Below are 19,977 nucleotides of genomic sequence, written 5' to 3' on the forward strand. Positions count from 1 at the left end.
GCAAACCGCCCACTGCGCCCCGGCGGCCGCGGATTTAACGCCCGCAACCGGCGGCGGCGGCGGGTGCTGGCGCGCCGCCGCTCGCGCGCCCGTTGGGAGGAGCCGGGTCCTAGCGCGCACCGGCAGCGCTGCCGCCACCGGTCGCACAGCCACCACCCAGCGCCCTTGCCCCGCCTGTGACGCTGCCGCACGCCCCCTGTGCTCTGACTGGAAGGCAGCAGTGTCAATCTCGCGCCTTCCCCAAATCGCCACCACGGCTGCTCCCTGCCCCGCCCTCCACTGCCGGGTTCCACTTCCTGCGAAGTTGGCGGCTGGAAGGGGCGGTTGAAGTTCGAAGCTGGCGGCGCCGTTGGCGGTGGGCCCGCCCGCTCCCCCCCCCGCACCCGCAGCCCGCTAGCGGCGGGGCCCGCAGCCGCCTGGCGCTGAGCTGGAGGGAGCGGCGCCGTGTGGCGAGGCGGGGGCTCCCAGCCGGGCCGCCTGCGTGCCGGGCCGAGGGGGGGAGGAGCCGCGGCCTCGGCCGCGCAGTTGCCTGTCGCAGATGGAGGCCAGCCTGACGTGTGCCGTGTGCCTGTCCCTCTTCGAGGAGCCGGTCACGCTGCCGCTGTGCTCGCACAACTTCTGCCGGGACTGCGTGCTCGAGTGCCTGGCCTCGGCCGAAGCCGCCCGCCTGCAGCAGCAGCGGGGCCAGGGGCAGGCCCGCCTCTCGCGGGGAGGCCCGGGGCAGGGCGCTGGCGGCGCCGCGGCCGCCACCCGCGTGTCGTGCCCGCTGTGCAGGAAGCTCTGCCCGCTGCCCCGCGGCGGCGCCGCCGCGCTGCCCGTCAACACCACCTTGGCGGAGGTGGTGAAGCTCTACCGGTCCGGCACGGCGGGGGCTGCCAAGGCGGCCGAGGCAGAGCAGGGCCCGGGGCCTGGCCTGTTCTCCCCGCTGCCCCTCGGGGGAACCTGCCAGAAGCATCCGAGCCGCCTGGTGCAGCTCTACTGCCGGATGTGCCGCCAGGCGGGCTGCGGACAGTGCGTGTCTGAGGAGCACCAAGGCATTTTCCACTCCGTCAACCTAATAGACACTGTGTATCAGGAGGAAAAAGTAAGCGCGGCGCTTCCTCCCTGCGCCAGGGGTTGGGCCGGGAGGTCGGGCTGTCGCGGAGGGGTCCCAGCCGACCTGGGTCGCTCTTGTTCAGAAACGCGGGGAGAAGCGCAGTGTCGTGGGTAGGCGAAAGGCAGCGAGGGAGAGCGCCGCTTTGAACGCGTGGGCACTCGTGTGCAGAGCAGCGGAGTGTAGCTTGCCGTGCTGCCGCCAGGCTTCACGTACAGGGCACCAGGCTATCTTACAGTACCGTGCGATCTGAACAGAGCTTATCAAAGCACCTTAAGAGTTAACTTTTTTTTTTTTTGTAAATGAAGACTTGTACTTCTGCTGTAGTAACACACGGATGCGAACAGTTATTTAACTCCGTGCTTTGATCTGTTTTTTCCAAGTCCAGAAAGATGCTAGTTCTGTTAACCAAAAACACACAGGTACTTTGTTTATAGGTTCTCTGAGTTGATTTAGGTAATTCGGATGATAGCTAATTACCTACTTAGAAGTAGCTTAGATAAATAAAATTTAATAACTATACAACAGAAATATATTCCAGCAACTGGCAGGCCTACTGTTTTTTGTGTTTGGGGTGTTTTTGTAGTAGTAGAAGAGGTTTTTTTTTATCAAAACAGCTAGCATTCTGGTAAAGTGAGTTTTTCACGCCCTACTTAAACCAGGTGCTGGATAGCATGCCATAAAACAGTTCTGATACACAGTATTGAAACAGTGCTAAAGAGGATAAGTGTTGTGGCTATTGTAGCTAAGAAAATAAGCCAGTCATGACAAAACATTAATTTGGAGCCAATGCTTTAATATTCTGCCCTGAACATAATTCTTTACTGACCAGAGCCAGAATTGGAGAATGTAGTTTATGTCCTTAGTAAAGGAAAAGGTTAATGTTTGTTTTTTCAGACTTTGTTTCATATATAGGTAATGGACTAATTAGAAAACACAATTTTGAAGGTGATGTAGGATTTATCATGTACTAACTAGAGGCTTCAGGGTGGTAATGGGGTAGATTTTCCATTAGCTGTATATGATGGCTGACCTCATGTGTAGTAACAGTTTAACAATAACAGTAACAGTTTAACAGTTTTATAAGGCAGGTGTTTTCATGGAGTCTACATCTTTTGCAATGGATGGTTTGGTCATTAAAAGTTTACATGCGGCATTGGCTATTTTTAAAGCCCGAAGTTATTCTTGCACTGATTTCTCTATGCCCCCTTTCCTCCCTCACCAGAGTTGCCTGTCCCCGAAAGAATTGGGGGATAACAGTCTTTGTAGTAGACTATGTTTAAAAACAAACAAAATAACTCAGTTGTGGACAGCTTTCTATTTTGTCAGTGTGAGGCATAATATTTTGAAAAAAGAGACTAACTCAGATTTGTTTGTCAAACTGGAATAATATAACAATGTTATATTTTGATAGATGTGTCTGAGGGAGGAGGATAAAAAGAAGATGGAGGAAAAACAGACTTTTGTTGTAGCTGTACAGTAATTGTAGCAAAATGTTGTATTGTAGGTGAGCCTAAAAACATTAGAGAAATCGCAAATGGAAGTTTGTTTACTGTTCCAAGAAAGTGTGAAATGTTATTAAGTGATGCTTTGTATCACTGCCTTTGTTTATATGTTGTACAGAACATCCCAAGATAATTTCAAGATAACCACAGAAATGTATGTATTTTATGGAGTGGATAATGCTGTAACAAGCTTTTCAATTGCTGTCTTTACAGTTAACCTTCTTCAGTAGTCTGAAAAAACTGAGAATAATAAATGAGAAGCTGATGAATGAAATCTCAAGTCATCCAGATGATACTGACGTGAGTTACAGATGCTGGGTTTTGGGGGAGGGGTTATATGTAGCTTGATAGCAACAACTTGGTTCTTTACTCGTTGTAGGTTAATCACGACATGGAGCATGCTGGTACTCTCTGTTGTTTAGACATGTTCTGAACTTAGTTAGGAATGTGACTCCAGTATAGACTTTGCTACTGCAACTTCATCTGCATTTACATTCTCTTGCTTCTAGATAATGCTGACCAATGAAGCAGAGATAATTGCACTGGAATTTGGAGAAATATTCAAAACTCTGGAAATGAAGAAAAAGCAATTGCTAGATGATGTTGAAAACCAAAGAAGTAAAAAAGAGAAAGAATTTCAGATTTGGAAGAAAATGAAGGAAACTCACAAGAAAACCATTGAGAATTTTCTGAAGGACTGTGAAAAGCTTGTTCATGAATGTGATCCTCAGTGTTTCCTGGAGGTGATAGCCTTTCTATTGCTACTTGACATCATTTGTATAATCCTCAAAATGTCATGTAGAGCCTGACACATTATAGATTATGATTACAATAATGACTGGATCAGGGAAAACTAAATTAAATAAATTTAAAAAATTAAGAATTTGGACTAAAATAATTTGACACTTCATACTTTTTTATAACATGCTTTTTACTATAGCAAAGTTTAAAAAGCATTTCTTGCAGTTAACCCATGGTATTTAATAGAATTTACTAATGCTTTTTACTTTCTTTACATTAAAAAGAAACTGATGAAATTGACTGTATAGTTATTGTTGTAACACTTGCTGTATTATGTTACCAGCTCTGAAAGTAAGCTGGTTTGATGCTGGGTAAGGGAGTTATTTCCTAGTACTGCTATCAACGTTGTCTTGCATTTATATGCTTGTTCATGTTTATTTTCAAATATTCTGTATATTGAGCACTTTCATTGCATCATTAAATTTGTGAGATACTAAAACTTTTGAGGGGGAAGACTGGAGCCAGAATTGATAATTTTCTGTAGTGCACAGGGGAGTACCGTACCAGATAACTGACTTAAGTTGAATTACACTGATTCAAAAACCTACTGTACTCTTTGCATTGAGGTGTGCAATGGAGATATATTAGCTTATTCAAAGCTAACTTAAGTACCCTGACAAACACTGTATCAAGTAGTTTATATGCTTCTGTATAATACTCTGAAAGTCTTTGTCATAGTCTTTAGGGGAACTGGAGATACAAACATCCTTTAATTAATTTTGAGATAAATGCTAGAGGAACAAAAGACGCAAGCTCAGTCATCACTGTTACTGCAGCTAGGCTAGACCTTTCATCTGACTCTAAACCAGCTAGATTATTTATGTCCAGGACTGTAGCTGCTGTTGTTTGAAACTTAGTGCAGCCTTCAGATATGGGTCTAAGAAATCACCGAATTCTGTGCTTCCTTTAACTTCAGTGTTCATGTATACATACCTCTGCTAAGAAACTGCAGCACATTGCTATTTCCTGCAACTGTTTTTTTTACTGTCCTCAGATAAATGAGAAGTTGAAGTACTTGGAACTTGACCAAGTTTCTGGTAACTCAACTTGTCTTAGGGAAAATTTCACTTTCAGGTGAAAGTGACCCCCATTTATGGAAGAAGTGTCCTGAATCCAGTGATCAGTATGCTTCAAGTTTACCAGCTTTTTCCACCATATCAGTACACAGCTGATTTTGCTGAGGTGTATTCTTTAAGATTCATTGTACTGAGGTCATCAGTGTCTCATAGGGAAGGAGCTAGTCTATAATTTACTTTGTTGTTGTTGTTACTTGTTCTTTGGTAAGTTGTCACTTGAAGGACTATAGCAAAATGCATTTCATACTGCTATGATTTGGCTGATTTAAAACTAAAAGATGGCTTTTTTTTTTTTTTTAACCTCGGTATAATAACATCTTGAGAGCAGTTAGCAGATGTTTCCCTCACCAAGGAATACAAAATAGTCCTTCATTTGAATATTTACAAATATCTGAACATCTAAAATGCATGAGATAACTGTATAGTTCATGACTCATACTCTGAATGCTTTTCTTTGGCTCTCAAGAAATCTCTCTTTGTCCTCAACACAAAATATTATGGGACTGGTCATTCTCTCCCAGAATTGCCTTTTCTTATATGTGGCTGTTTTTATTATTATTATTTGAACAGTGTGTGTATTAATATTTATACACACACATGTGTATATATACATATAGATGTATACACACACATATGTATATATAAAATGTTAAAAGGTTTATCACCTATAGTTCTGTGAAATCAAGGTAGGGAGTTTAATCTCAGAAGTATTTTAATAAAGCAATAGTTTCCTCTCGTAAGTTGGTGGAAAACACACTCATATGAATTCTTGTTTTATTTATAGGTGGCCTGTGGCTTGAATACAAGGTATATATGTATTTTTTTCGTACTTTATTTCTTTTCTTGTAAATTCTTAAGATCAAAAGAATAGTTATTTTAGATGTGGCTATAGATATCCACTTAATGAAAATAATGTTTAGTAACTAAGTTATTAATGCTTGTGGATTTTTGGATGCTGCATGTGCCAAATTTTAGGCGGTATGTGTCAATAACTTGTGATGTGCTATCTGGGATCAGATAATCAGCCTACTGGATATCAATCTTTGAATCAGCTCACTAGCAAAAACTGTAATATAGGAATTCATAAATACAGGGTTATTGGACTTTTTTAGATACCTTATTTGAACTGGAATCGGGAGTACTGGAGTGTGTACTACTTGTTCAGTTATAAAATATTTGGAGTTAACAATAGAAGCTTTTACAGCATGGCTCTTTAAATGTAAGAGCATATATGAAGATCCTGCAGTATCTTCATTTTCATTGTTTGCAGTACATTTACCCTGAATGCCATATATTTCCTTCTAAAGGTTCTTAATTAAATTTCTTATCACTTACATGACTGCAATTATTTAAAGGTCAGTGAAGCGGTGGTTTTTGAGAAAGAATATTGAAAATGGAGTTCTTCAAAATATTTTGTGGTTCAGACTAACATCAGCAATGTCCTCTGAAAGAGTACAATTTTGATTCAGATACAGCCCATTAATAACAGGGGGGTTTTAAAATCTTTTGACTGAATTAAGACACTTCTTTTTGCAATTTTCTTTTTCCATGAAACCTAATCCAAATGAATCTTCAAGTAATAAAGTTTAAAAAAAGAAATTTAGGAAACTRTCAATGTTTTATTGAAGACTTCTTCAGGTTTTTTTCCCTTTTACTTACTTTTTTCAATAATTTTTTTATTAAACAATTTAATTTTGTTGTTGGCATCTGAGCCTTAATAAAAAGGGKTTTTTTTAAGTGTGGGGTTTTTTTTTTTCATTTTCCAGAATGAAAACTCAGCTTGACCTGATGAATATAGCATCCAGCTATGAGAAGCCACCAGAGTATACCCAAAAGAAAATGGATATCAAACCTGTGGTTAATGAAATCTTGGCCTTGAAGTTAATACCAGTTAATGTAGGTGTAGTTAAAGGTAGGTAAGGAGGATTTAATATAGGACAGATTCAGGAAGGCACTTTAGGAACCCACAGTTTGTGGAATTCATTGCTGATAAACATTCTAGAAGGCAAAACTATGCATGAGTTCAGAAAGCATCTGAACAAATTAATAGAAGACAAGTTCATCAAGGCTTTTAAACAAATTTTGTGGATGCTTTCTCTCCAGAAAGTGCCTAAGCTGTGTTTTTGGAAGCTGGGAGAAGTTTCATTTTAATTTTCCTATAAAACCTGTATGACCATTGTCAGAAATGTAATACTGAGCTAGATGGATGTTTGTTGTAGTGTAATACCAAAGTTGTCTACTCCCTGATTAAATAAATATTTTAACCTGTAGGATAAAAAAAAGTGAGTGCTGCATCAGAGCAGTTAGAAAAGCTCTTAAGCAGGCATCTTGCTTTGCATCACAGGAGTTTAGATAAGTGCTAGAGTCTTAGTTGCTTAGGGCAAGGTAAGTTTGTTCTTAATTGGAATCTATATTTAGATGCACAGGAACCTTTAAGGATGCAAATACAGGAATAAAATGATTTTAGTCACATGTGGCTCTTTGAACACTGCAGCAAGGGTTTTCTGTCTTTTGCAGGGTGGGGGTGGGGGTCAGGTTTTTTTTAAWGCAAGTCCAGTATTAAGTATATAATACAAGACTCATAATGCCTGTAGTGCCTTTCAGTATCTTACCTGCAGTCTATATTTCATTGCCTGGTATCCTGTATATTTTGAAAATATCTGCTGAGGTTTTTTTTTTATCAGTGTAAACTTCATATTTAAAATAGTACTTGGTTGATTTATAAAAACAGAATATTTTTGTCACAATTTTGTGTCTAGAAAAATATTTGTATTATTTTTCATACTTGGATGTTCTCCAATCAATATATTTTTTTTTCCTTTTAATAGATCTACCTTCTCAAGGAAATGAGAACTCAGCTAACAATACTGTATCTAAAAATAACGTAAAGCAATGGAAAGACCAGAAAAATATACCCAACATGTTTCTTGTAAGTAATTGGCTATGAGGTTACAACGCTGGATAGTATTTTGTTTTGTCTTTGATATCAAAATGGACTATAATGTCTGATGCAAAACATCTTTCAGCCAGTAGCAGGACAGGAGGAAGCGCTAGCAGATGGTGGTCGGATCTGTACTCGCTTAATGTCAATATCAGAAATGTCAGCATTTCAAAATATGAGTCATGAGGTATGACTGAACATCTGTTGTAAGTATGGCTAAGTTATTAATTGTTACAACACAACTTTCTAAATATGTTTGTATACTTTTTTTTCACTTTTATTTGGAGACAGGTACCCTTCCAATTCTGGAATGTAAATCTGATAAAGTTATTAAAGCTGCCAGGATTTAATTTTTTCTTCAGAAAACTAGAATTTGATGGTACTTAGTGACTTAAAATACAAATATTTTAATGGGGCTTTTTCAGACACATCTGTAGCTTTCTAATCCAAATAGGATTCTCTATTGCTTATTTGAAGAGGAAGTAACTTGCTGGTGTTCTGGGTTTTTTGAAGATAATAGGCAGACCTGGAGTGAATTCTAAATTCCTGAAACTTTGACATGAAGCTGAAACCAGTCTCTTTTTAGTTGTATCTCCAGTGATCTAGTTATGAAACTTCTCCACTCCCCCCCCGACACGCACACTTATTTCAGTCCCATGTGGGTGGCTCAGTGTGGAGTATTGTTCTGTGCAGGGATGAATCTTTTTGCAGTTAGTGGAGTGTGACTGGCAGTTAATTGTTTAATGTATGTATTCAGAATAGCAATAGCAGGTGAACACACTAGAAGTCGCTTAGGCACTCTAAATATGCCATTATTATTATTTATTGTTTTGTAGAAGACATTCGACTCTCTTAGTCCCACTGAGAATGTAATTTAATATTTGATTGTATCTAATCAAATACTGCATTATTTTCAGATGGTGGTTGTTCATGACAGAGCTTGAGAATTTGTCATTTAATATGACTCTAAGCTAGTATTTTTTAAACATTTTCAGCTTTGGCAGTCATCTTGTATACTTTTTTTCCTCTATAGTTTCCTATTTCAGTATCTATTTTGTCATTAGGGTCCCATGTGTATCTTGTTTTTAAAGATCTTTTTTCATAATGATGTGGTTTCTGTTGACTTCTAGCAGCAATGGAGACAAAAAACCTATCATAAATGCTATAAAATATGCAAACAGCTTTTTTAATCTTAGCATTGTACATAACTATTTTACAATTTCTGAATCCACAGATGCTCTGTTTTACTTAACAGGATTCATTTCTGTAATTGTAGGAGCTACGTTATAAATACTACATGGAACATCAGAAGCTGTCTCATGAGTTCAAGATACAAACTCTACCTGCAAATAAAAAGTATAAATGTGTAACCACTGAGGCTTTGAAGAATAAGTCCTCAGGAGTTCCTTTTGTATCTTCATCTACTAAAGCAAACAATGCAGATAGAGTAAAAATGGGAAGCTTGCAAAGAGCAGATGGTTTTGATGAGATAAGCTTTTCCAGTACTAGTAATCAGAGCATTCCATCCACAAACTTGAATTTTTCTGAAACAAATAGTGACTTTAAATTTTTTCATGAAAAAAGGTCCCAGGAAATAAGCACACTGGCCTTATCGGAGAACTCTAATGGCTTAGTAATGAAAGAAAAAATACCAGTGCAGTCGTCAGCAGTTATGGTTTCCAATGAAATGGATGCAAATTCCAGCGCTTCATCTGGTTTAAAACCATCAGCATCAGTACCTGTTACTGTTTCAGGTTCAGCATTTTTAGATATTTCTGCAGAGAGAGTTTCTGCTTCACCTTTTGCTTTCAGTGCATGTAACAACTCATTACCCAGGTTTATTAAAGACGCAGCTACAGTTTCCTTTACAAAGAAAGACAGTAAATCTATTTTCCCTACATTTTATCTAGGGAAATGTGATCCTGAGGATAAAATAGATGACCAGGATGAAACTAAATTTATGAAACTTAGCTCTGTAACTAAAACTACTGTTTCTAATGCTTCAACCAGTCCTAATTTAGAATCAGCAGAAAGTGAGAAACCTGTTTTTTCGTTTGCCTTTGGCAATTCAGAAAGAGATCGTTTCACAGTATCTGGAGCCAGCAATTCATTTAAGGTTTTACCATTACCCTCATTTTTTAACCAATCAGAGAAGCCATCTGACCAAAATGCAACACGTCACATGGGAGAAAATACAGTTTCTCCAAACGAAGCTATAGAACGCTGTATGCTAAATCCATCGGTCTTGTTGGAGCAAACTGCTAATACCTCAGAATCCATCACTACTGTAGCTTATAGTACTTCAGAAACCAGCACTGCAGCTGGGGTGAATGATGTTTCTGAGACCCCCCTTCACCACAGCAATTATGTTTTTTCCTTTGCAAATAACTGTCTTCAGCTGCCTTCACCAGTGTTTTCATTTGGAGGCATTGTCAAAAATACCTCCGATTCACTGACTTCCTCCTCAGTGCTTTTCTCTAAAAGTGGCACTAAAAAAAATGAAAAAAAGAAAACAGAATCTCCAGACAAAACACTCTTAAATCTAGAAAAGTCAGTGTCTCTAGAGTGTACAGAGCCTGCTTCTAAACAAAGTGGTCCAAAATGTGCAGATTCTTTTTTTCCCATGAACTCTTCTAAGAAGGTTGAAAATGAAAAAACAATTGCTGATAGTAATTCTTCTTTTAGTCAGCCTTTGTGTTCAGCTGCCATTCCTGATAAAGAAGAGACTGCCTCTTTCACTCAACTTACTACGTCAACAAAACAAGAAATAAAGGTAAAAGATGAAGACGGTAGAATTACTGCTGAAAACAACTATTCCTGTGCTAGGAAGGAGGATGAACCTGAGTCTGTACTGTTTCAGAATGAAGCTTGTTCTGTTCCTGACACATGCAGTGATTCATTTTTAGGAGGCTCTACACTCATCGTAAATGAGGCAGGAGGAATACCAAGTGACACTGATTCTGACACTGAAGAGCTAAGTCAAACATCAACCTCTAGTGATAACAGCAGTGCATCAGAATATTTTTCTGTTGCAGAAGACAAAATATCTGCTAGAGGAAAATCAGAGACATGAACAGAGTGAAATAGAAGATAACTATGCTTAAATGAGCTGGAACAAAATAAACACTACATAACATTAAAAAGTGGGGATACCTTGTGGTTTTACAGTTTTATTTTCCATGATTCTTGCCAGTTGAGGTATATCTGTGCTAGAAACATAACTGCTTGTCAGCAGCTACAGTTCAATAGAGTAAAATATTTTTATGGTACAAACCCAAACTGAAGAAACAACCAAAAATGCCATGTGCTATTAAAGACTAAGTTTAGCCATACATACCACATACTTAGGAATACAGGCTTTCCAAGAAATGTCACTGGGGCATGTGAAGGGTCGTGTGGGGATTGAGGTGTCCCCGAAGGCAGGTTCGATGAAGCCTTTGCACCAGAAAGCAGTATCCTGCTGTTTTAGTACAACAGCACTGTACTAGGGTCAAGTCAGAAAGAGAGTACAGACAATAACATCCACCTGGGAAGCGGGGGTTGAGAAGACCCAGGGCAAAATAGTTTAAAGAAGGACACTGAAGGACACTATCTGTTGAAAATTGTTTTGCTTCATCTCCCGTTGGCTATATTCTGTTTCTATGCTGTACTTAATGCATACTGAAGGTACAACTTCTAATGTCATTTATTTCAATAATGTCTTTTATGCATTTAAAATTGAAGCACTATATGAATATTCTTGTTATATGTGAGGGACAGATATCAGCTACACTTACAAAATGCTACCTTTATGAAAAGTAACTGTCAAACRGTGAATTTTCATTATCCTTTTGGCAGCAGTTGGGGAATTAGTGGACAGATATTCACTTGTTTGATGAAAGCATTAGGAGAATATAGGTTTTAATGTAACAAAATCTCCATAAAAAGTATGTGTAATGATAGAAAAAAAGCAAAATAGTATTTTTGACTTTAAGTATTAAGGATACAGAACTCATTGAATTTTTTAGTTCGTAAAATATGTGAGGATAAAAATGCTATCCTTTCTGATTTGTTAACTGTTTTGTTGCATCTGAAAGATAATTGTTCTTTAGCTATTAGAATATGTGGATGGTAATACTATTTCAGGCTAAAGCTCCATCTTATTTAGTGTTCAGTCTCCAGTAGGAGCTAGTTCCAGATTTTAAATAAATAAACAAATCCTGTATTAGGCAGATATGTCAACCTGCTAAGTATTAGACCATAAATCCTGAAGCATCATATCAAACAACCCTTCAGAATTTTTCACTGGTAACTAGATACTTTCCATATTAAAAAAAAAAAAAAGATTCCAAATGATTTTTAACTCAGTAAGAGAAATATCACTTAAATGTCTGCAAGGCTTATACCTATACTTACTGTGATGGAATACTTTAGAAATACTATTCTTAATTTAGGAAACATTGATCTAATTCTAATTTGATTTGTGCTAAATTCTTGCCCTCAGTTTCTCTGTGGCAGTGCATTCCATTATTAAATGTGCTGGAAAAACAGTTTCTGGAACTTATAAAACTCACTAATCTTCCCTTTGTGTCTTGTGTTATAGTAAGGAAGATGGCAAAAATTCTCTTTATTATTGTTAGTTTTATAGTTCTTTATATTCATCTCTTAAGTCTTACTGCAGTTCAGTTTTGTCCCAAGAATTGTTTTACATCTATCTCTAAATATTCATATCATGTTTTTCTGATTGTGTAGGAGATAAGTCTTAAAAAGGTACTAAGTTAAATTACTAGAAGATGGAGGCTGAGTGCGATGCTAAAGGCAGACACAACCATGGAAGGAGGTTGATCTCATTGTAATGAAAACGGGAGAAACAGAACACAGTTTTAGAGACAGATGAGGCTCTTATAAAAATTGCTGCAAAATTTTGTGTTTCAGATCTTTTCTGCTACAATGACAAAAAGATCAGAAAATTGTGTATTCTGTTTGCCTCCACAGCAGGAAAAAACATCCATGTAGAATAACTTATTTGGAAACCCTAATGAGTTTCTTAAAACTACTTACTTTCATATCTCTTCTCTTCACTGGGTCCATTTATGATGTTTTCTGAGAGTTTGATAATGTTAAACTTTAAAGTAGATATTTTGCGTTTTAGTGAAAAGACACTATTATAAAATTGTAAGATAAATGGAATATGATACGTTATTTTTTACAGAAGAAATTGTGTGTGCATTCAATATAGACCTGGGACTGCTTTTCAAGTTTGGCAAGTTGTAATCTGTGTATGCTGAGATGACAGAGATCATAGCTCAAGATGAAGCTTTTACAGTGGAAGGATAAATGATAGGCAGGGCACTTAAATTACAATATGTTATAGTAAAATTACAGTCTGCTGAGATATTAATAGAATTTTCAATTTCCTGATATTTCAYTTGTTAAACTTTTGACTTCTTAGAAGCGATGAAGGGAGTGAGGTGCTTTTCTATATGTGTTATTAAAAGTGAAATATTGATTGTTCTTACTAATGTTTAAGAAACATTACATTCTTCAGCATATAAAATCAGTATTGTGATACACCTAACTAGTTTGTTTTTCACCCAAGATCTTTTCCTATGAAAAAGAATTAGTAACTTGGTAACAAAACTTGAAGTACCTATTGTATTCTGAACACAGATTCAATCTTGGTTTGGGAGGTGAAGTTTGTGGTTAGGATGATAAATCTTAAAGCATATAAGCATATAATAAGTAATGTATTTTAAGTAATGAGATGATAGATCAGCATAATTGTGGGGATGACCTGGCAGTGAAAAATAAAATGGAACATTAAATCTAAAAATAGCATTTTGAGTATTAGTATATTTTCTTATTGGAGGACAGGGCCAAACTCTTACAAAAGATTTTTATATTTGGAAAACTGAAAAAATGTTCTAATTAACTGTTGAAATAACTGAGTTAAATTTCTGACCTTACTCCTAGGTCAGTGAATTGTGTGTGTGATGTTAGCTAAAAAGATTATTCCATTTACATCAGGAAACATGAGCATGGAATGATCTAAATTAGGTCACTTCACCTCCAGTTGAGGCACCCTTGTGCAAGATTTGCCTACATGTGCCATGATTGCCAGGCAGTAAAGAATAACTTAAGTAAATTTTATTTTCCAAGAAGAGTTAAAGCTGTATGTTCTTGCCATTATGCTCTATTTTTGCTGCAGCTTGAAAAACTGTGGAAGAAAAAAAAGAGTTTAGTCAGTTAATGGTACCTCAGCAACACTACCTGACTAATTACAGTTTTTCTCCTGGTACCACCTAGCAATGCATGTTGCACTTAGTAGTAGTATAATGCTGTCTAAAGAGACTTCAAGTCAGAGATCAATGGTCGGTTGTGAACACTACAGAGTATGTGAAGAAACACTGCTTATCATCAGTAGAAATGATTTCCATCATTTTCTTGGTTATCATTATAAAATTGTGTGTTGCAATAAGGGTTGGTATCAAAGCCTAATTTTCCAAGGTTATTTATCTGTGTATGTGTATACATATATACACATATATATGTATGTATATATATGCTAGGCTACAGGTGGACTAAAATGTATGGTTAAACCAAAGAATTTTCACAAATGTATGAAAACAGTGGTGGAAACTTGTTTTTGTTCTATTAAGTAAAGGAAATAAGAAATGTACTTTACTTTTGGATTATAAGGAACCTTTTGACAAGTACTGCACGATCCTCCTGTATGCTTATCTTTCTAACTCTTAAAGGTACAATACGTAAAAAGACAATTCGACTCATGGCTGAGACTTTCATCAAACTTCATTATACTGATCAAAACCTTTTTTATACTTTTGTAGACTAAAACTGTAGAGTCATTTAAGAGCTTTCATAAAGGTTCATGATGGTACAAAGTCTGCTTTATAACACAATGCAAACCTTGGAGAACAATTAGAACAATTAATTTGATTATAATTGCCAAAATAACTGCTGAACACAAATGAGCTGAAAGGTTTCAACGTTGTCCTAATGACAGCTGATGGGAACAGCTCCTCAGAACTGTGAGGTTTGTTTGGTGTATTTCTGAAAGCTGTCTTAACATGTATATCACTGCTTGAAAAAAAACATTTGAAATCAAAAAATACCTGCAAATTACCTAGTTCTGCAATATATTAAAAACAATGATTATTTACTTGACAATAGAACAAGCTAAAATGTCAACATATAAAGGTTAAAATTTTCTAAGGCAAACCTTGTATTACTACTATTGGGTATTAGTACAGGTTTATTATTAAACATATTTGAGAACTCAGACCTAGTCACTTCTTAACTTAAAAGGCAGTTGATCTGTGTGGAAAGAGTATTATATACTGCTAATTCCTCCCTGCCCCCCCCCCCCCCCCCCCCCCCCCCCAGTTAATCACTCTCCTGATCATCCAGGTTAGCCATAAGGCTCAGACTGCAGCCAGTTTCTTTTTGTAGTTTTCAGCCAGTTTTTGAAATGCCAATAGAACATTATCATTTGGRTTGTCACACAGTTCACTCAATGATGTTCTGTTTATTTAAAAAACAACAAAAAAAAAAGCATTTTAAGTGGTTTTAAAAATATAATATACATTGAATATTAAAAAGTACAAGTTTTTCATACCATACAGTCTTAATGAGGAGTGAAAAATCCTTGAGGTGGTAGTAAGCATCTCTTTCGTTTAACCTAAAAAAGAAAATCCAAATGGATGTGCATTATATCATACTGTTTCACCTTTAATAACCCCTGCCACTTAGGTTAGATGAGTATACAGAGTGTATACAGTGGCATCAAACATTGTTATACTAGTTCATTAGGATTACTGTAGAATAACTGTAAGCTTAAAGTCTAATTAATAATGTTCCAGAGATGCATGTTTCCGTAATTATACTAAGTCTACCAAAAGACTCAAGTCATATTTGGAAAAGGTCAAAGCAATTTAATTTATTAACAGTATTTTGGGAGCATAGTTTCAACTGTTTGAATAACTAAAGCATTCCAGTCTAGATTGGAAGACTATACTTCAGAATTTAACCAGCAGATTAATCTATAGGAAATAGTGTCAACTATGTTATCTACCTATAGATGACTAAGATCCTATATTCTGCGGAGAGGATCCCCCTCATTACTGAAACACAACTTCATAAATTTCAGTTCCTAGTAATTAAGAATATTACAAATTTTTAATAAGTTTACAGTCAATATTGTATTGAAAATAATTACCATCAGTATACCTTGTCCCTTGATAATGTGGCACCAGTGCCAAATTGTATTACTCTAACTAAAAATGTTGTATGGAATTGTAGTCTAGTGGTTCTTACCAGATCCTTCTTTGAAGAGCTTACAAAAAAGCAGGTATGATATTGCCCCCCCCTTCAGGGAGTAGTGTGAAGTGGTATTTTTCCTATCCAAACATAAAGGTTGACTGGATTGGCTATGAGCATGAAAGCAAAATAAAGATACTTGACAGTGTAGTCGAGGGAGGGACCTTGAACTTAGTTGAGGTGAGGTTGAGAATAAAACAGGTACATGACTGGCTTGATTAAGAAGGGGAAGCTGGAAGATTTGTAAAGAAAATGAGACAGATTGAATGTACAAGGTTAGGGAAACCCGGTGAGGGGAATCAAAGGAGAAAGTGATAATGATAAACATGAAAAGACAACACTTCTGGCAGTCTTTAAAAGACTGAAGAGGATAATAGTAAATAGCAAATGGTATGAGCAAAAGAAAGAGAAAACCTCAAATCTAGTTTTTGAGAAGAAAAAAAAGAGAATGATGAAGTTTATAAGTGGCCCAATTAGGAAGGTGAAAGAGTGTAAAAAAAAAATTTTTGTTTGGAGCTACATCAAGTGCAGGAGTTTGACAGGTTCTTTGACAATTTTTATTTAATTATTTAAGGTTTTTCACAATGAAAAAGATGGGGAAAGTCCCTAAAATGAGAAAGCTCAATGTAGTAATAGAGAAGACTGTAATATATAACAGAGATGTTGAAAGCTTGGTAAAATAATAAAGACAAAAACAGATTAAAAAATATATTGTGAAGGAAGTAATAATCAATGTTAAAAGCAACAGGCAGGAGAGACTGAAAAAAAAGACTGAAAACTCCCAAGTCTGGAAAAGTCAGAGTATAAGTGATCTAGGGAGGAGACAGGAGAGGAAAATCACATGTACCATAGACCTAATGATGAAAGTATGATGAGATATGGCAGTGACTGACCAGCCTRGGGCACCAAGAGTTTTGGGGTTGGGTTTTTTTTCCTTTTTTTTTCTCTTAAAAAGAGATAATGATATGATTATATTATGAAGACAAGTTGCTACATGTCAAGAAATAATTAGGAAAGGGGAAGCATGGAAGAAATACTGATTAAAATACAGAATTACTGGCAAGTTTTGCTTTGGTACAGGCAAAGTCAGATTTCCAAGATCACAATCTTCCTGTACAGAAGACAGTTTGTGCTTTTGATGCAGGAAACAATGAGAAGTAATTTGAGATCATGCCACAAGTTAATCAAAATAACTAGTGTCATCAAAAATCAAGGTTTCACACTTACAGTACTGTTTGAATATGCAGCTAACACTTTTCAGCTATAATCATTGGACTTAAAAATGAATATAGCATATGTTTTGTTCTCGTTAAAATGTTCAACTAATCTAACCATATTTAACAGATATTCCATCCTTGAGAATTCTGGAGGGAGAGCAGTTTAAAAATAAAACTCCAAGATAAATTAGCTATGTACTGTATTGAAAATAATGTTCCTGTTTAACTATATTAAAGAAGGTGGTACATACCAGTTATCAGTTGTCAATGCAATCAAGGAACCATGCTTATAAAAGTCAAGTGCATATGCATTGAGTGGCCTCTTCCTTCCTTGATTATCATACTTTTCCAGGTAAAGCAGAGGGCAATTTGTGACATTAATTCTGAGAGAACGTAAGACAGCCTGAAAAAAATACAAAATAACTACTATGTTTTTGCTGATACTTGTGTCAAACCTACAACTTCAGACCCATGGCTGAGAAGTTCTACATCTTTAATCCTGAGCCACTCCAAAAATTTACAAAAGTCCATGTAGGCTTCCTGACATAGAAGATAAATCAGTTTGTTAGTAAATTTATGTGTAGTCTAGCTCTAAGATGTTTCCTGAATAATAAAAGGATTAATGAGGGCACTAGATTTCTCAAGTTTAAGATAGATGAAGATTTTTCCATGTGCACAGATCATGCATTCAAACTAACTCTTGAATGTTCTAAATGTAAGTATTGGTGGCCACAAGCATGGAACAATTTAAGGATGAAGGTGAATTTCAAATTCCCAGTTTCAGGAATTCCATTTTCCTGTTACAGAATTGAGTCTTGTGATAACTCCCTAATGGTACAAACCCTAGGTAGAAGATCACAGGAAAATGTATCAGTAAACATATTGATGTTTATTACAGTTAATCTAATTCATATCCTATCTAACATAATCTCCAAAGTCCTGATAGGGAAGAAAATTATGGGTGTAATAATGGCACAGAATGCTCACTCTTCTAGGCTCCTTAGGACTACTGCCTGATGAATGAAAACCAGTTCCTGAAGTGGAGAAAAACAAATTGGGGATATGGTTTGAAGCTGAAATTTTATAGTAATCTTTAACTCATTTACCTCTCTCAGAGTAAACAGGACCCAGAAGCCAGGAACAGAGGCCTTTTTCAAGAGAGCAAACTATTTACAGTCTGTTCTTTCCTATATCTATCTATTCTGTGTTTCTTTCATGGTGATAATGTAGTGCTACTCCATGCCGAATTTTTTTTAGAAATTTTTCAAATGCAATTGTTCCTGCTACAGTAATAGTTGTGCATACTGCCTTCATGTCAGCCAGAGGCAAAAAGACTGTAACAAAAATCATTTTTATTAAAAGAAAATAAAATTCATCCCTTCTTCCCCCCCCCCAACTTACTTGATTAATGTTCACTGCTTGAAATAAATCACGATCAATCATTCCAGATAAACATGCAAAAGGTGAGATGGCAGATATGTTTTTGGTGCTGTCCATCAAATAAGATGCTAGTTCAGAGCCATGCCAGTCTTTAAATGTAAAATCTAAAAAGGAAGTTTTAAGTACAGGATAAGCTATACAGACACAAGCACCCCTTCACCAAAGAATTTTAAAAGTGAGCAATTTTCTCTTTGTTTAGATAATGACAGAAAATGGAATTAATCTTCCAAACTCAAATCATTCTTGCTAGACTTGTTCTTAAGATTCTCTAAGCAATTGATTCCAGTGTGTAAGAAAAAACTTTCTAGCGGTGAGGATAATTACATTTAAATCTTTTCCCCTGTAATTTAAACCTCTTTCTCCTTGCTTCATCTGTAGCCAAAATAGCTAACAATATAAAGTTACTCCAAAAACAAAGTGAATTTTACTATTTGAAGACTTCTTTTACCTTCATCTTTTATTCTGTCCCAGGTTAAAGAAACATTTTTTTTCAATCTGTATTCACAGGCTGTAATAGCTAGACTTCTAATAGCTCTTATTGCTATCTTCTGACATGTCAGTCAACGTTCTTGAAGTGTGGCACTGCACATGCACACACCAATATTCTAATTGAGGCCTTCTTAGGGCTTAAGTATGCAAAGTCTGGTGCATAACAAGCACTCTGCTTCATGCAACTGAGTATGATTTTCGTGTTTTTACATCAGAATGGCATTTCGGTTGGTTTGTGATCTGCCTATAACCTCAATCAGAAGAGCCATCTAGTTATTTCTAAAAATTTATTTGTACTCTGTCTTCACTAAACTGAATTTTTTTTCTAGAATGTCAGTGATGCCTTTAATCTTTATGCTGAAACCTTTTCTGCTTTGTGTTATGGTAAGTATGCTGTAGTTACATCCTTTATGCCATTGATAAAAAAAATTTCCGTAGTTTGACACTATTTTTTTTCCTAGCCTTGCTCCAAAGTTGTGTTAAGTATAAAAAGTGTCTTTTACATCTTGAACTACAGGATACAGGTTGATCTTGATTTTTTTTTTCTTTAAATCTAATGGAATGTATTTCTTTCTTTCAAAGTGAAACAGCTTCAGCAAAATGGGGAGAATATCCCCAAGCCTGCCTCTTACACCGTTTATTTAAACAAGCAAGTTCTCCACTCAAGCAGAGGAGGAAATTCAATTTCCATTGCTCACATCCTGGATAAAAGTAACATTTGTAACACCAACAAGGGAGCTAAAGCAACATGAACCTGCAGAATTCAGTGCACAGAACTAAACTAGTCTGTCCATGTGATCATGTGTTTCATGCACATGACTTTCCTGAAAGCGTAAGGCAGCTTATGCTTTGCTCTCCTAATCTGGAATACCATCATTCCGTGATTTACAGATCTTTTCCCTATGTTCCCTGAGTTTTCCAGTTAATGTATTACCATGTGGGCTCTCTCTGTTATTAAAATATGCAATCTTAAAATGAATATGAAAAATCCAGAATTTTACTATAGGGTTGCTAAGAGTACAACTATGCAGCACTTTCCAGTGTTCTGTTCTTGTATTTGTTGAGAACAAGAAGTAGTTTGCAGAAACTTGTGTATGTT

At 36.9% G+C, this 19,977-nt stretch overlaps 2 protein-coding genes across 3 annotated transcripts in view; one reads left to right on the forward strand and one right to left on the reverse strand.

The window, feature by feature from the left end:
* The first annotated feature begins 300 nt into the window (after window positions 1–300).
* LOC112963707 lies at window positions 301–19,965 on the forward strand. Of its 2 annotated transcripts, XR_003252697.1 has the most exons (10): window positions 301–1,084; window positions 2,812–2,898; window positions 3,108–3,341; window positions 5,260–5,282; window positions 6,242–6,387; window positions 7,304–7,404; window positions 7,502–7,603; window positions 8,693–11,082; window positions 19,208–19,262; window positions 19,461–19,965. XR_003252697.1 is itself a non-coding variant. In XM_026061026.1 (8 exons), exons 1-8 carry the CDS (start codon window positions 539–541, stop codon window positions 10,487–10,489), a joined length of 3,036 nt encoding a protein of 1,011 aa, XP_025916811.1. In that variant the 5' UTR covers window positions 301–538; the 3' UTR covers window positions 10,490–13,230. The 2 variants fall into 2 exon arrangements, 1 of the variants encoding a protein (XP_025916811.1); XM_026061026.1 differs by lacking the exons at window positions 19,208–19,262; window positions 19,461–19,965 and having other exon boundaries at window positions 8,693–13,230.
* Window positions 14,801–19,977, reverse strand: part of DDX60 (DExD/H-box helicase 60) — a 47,524-nt gene continuing 42,347 nt past the window's right edge. Inside the window, 4 exon segments of the mRNA XM_026061028.1 lie at window positions 14,801–14,937; window positions 15,032–15,094; window positions 17,201–17,352; window positions 18,351–18,493. Of these exon segments, the coding sequence (XP_025916813.1) occupies window positions 14,838–14,937; window positions 15,032–15,094; window positions 17,201–17,352; window positions 18,351–18,493 (458 nt within the window). The 3' untranslated portion in view covers window positions 14,801–14,837.

Source organism: Apteryx rowi, unplaced genomic scaffold (assembly GCF_003343035.1).
Source record: "Apteryx rowi isolate R43461 unplaced genomic scaffold, aptRow1 scaffold_174, whole genome shotgun sequence".
NCBI lineage: Eukaryota > Metazoa > Chordata > Aves > Apterygiformes > Apterygidae > Apteryx > Apteryx rowi.

Excerpts from the sequence above, each read along its gene's own strand:
- LOC112963707 (XM_026061026.1), top strand. The coding sequence starts at position 539 with ATGGAGGCCAGCCTGACGTGTGCCGTGTGCCTGTCCCTCTTCGAGGAG. Across the intron at positions 1,085-2,811 it reads CTGTGTATCAGGAGGAAAAA|TTAACCTTCTTCAGTAGTCT; the intron begins GTAAGCGCGGCG and ends CTGTCTTTACAG. Across the intron at positions 5,283-6,241 it reads GCCTGTGGCTTGAATACAAG|AATGAAAACTCAGCTTGACC; the intron begins GTATATATGTAT and ends TTCATTTTCCAG.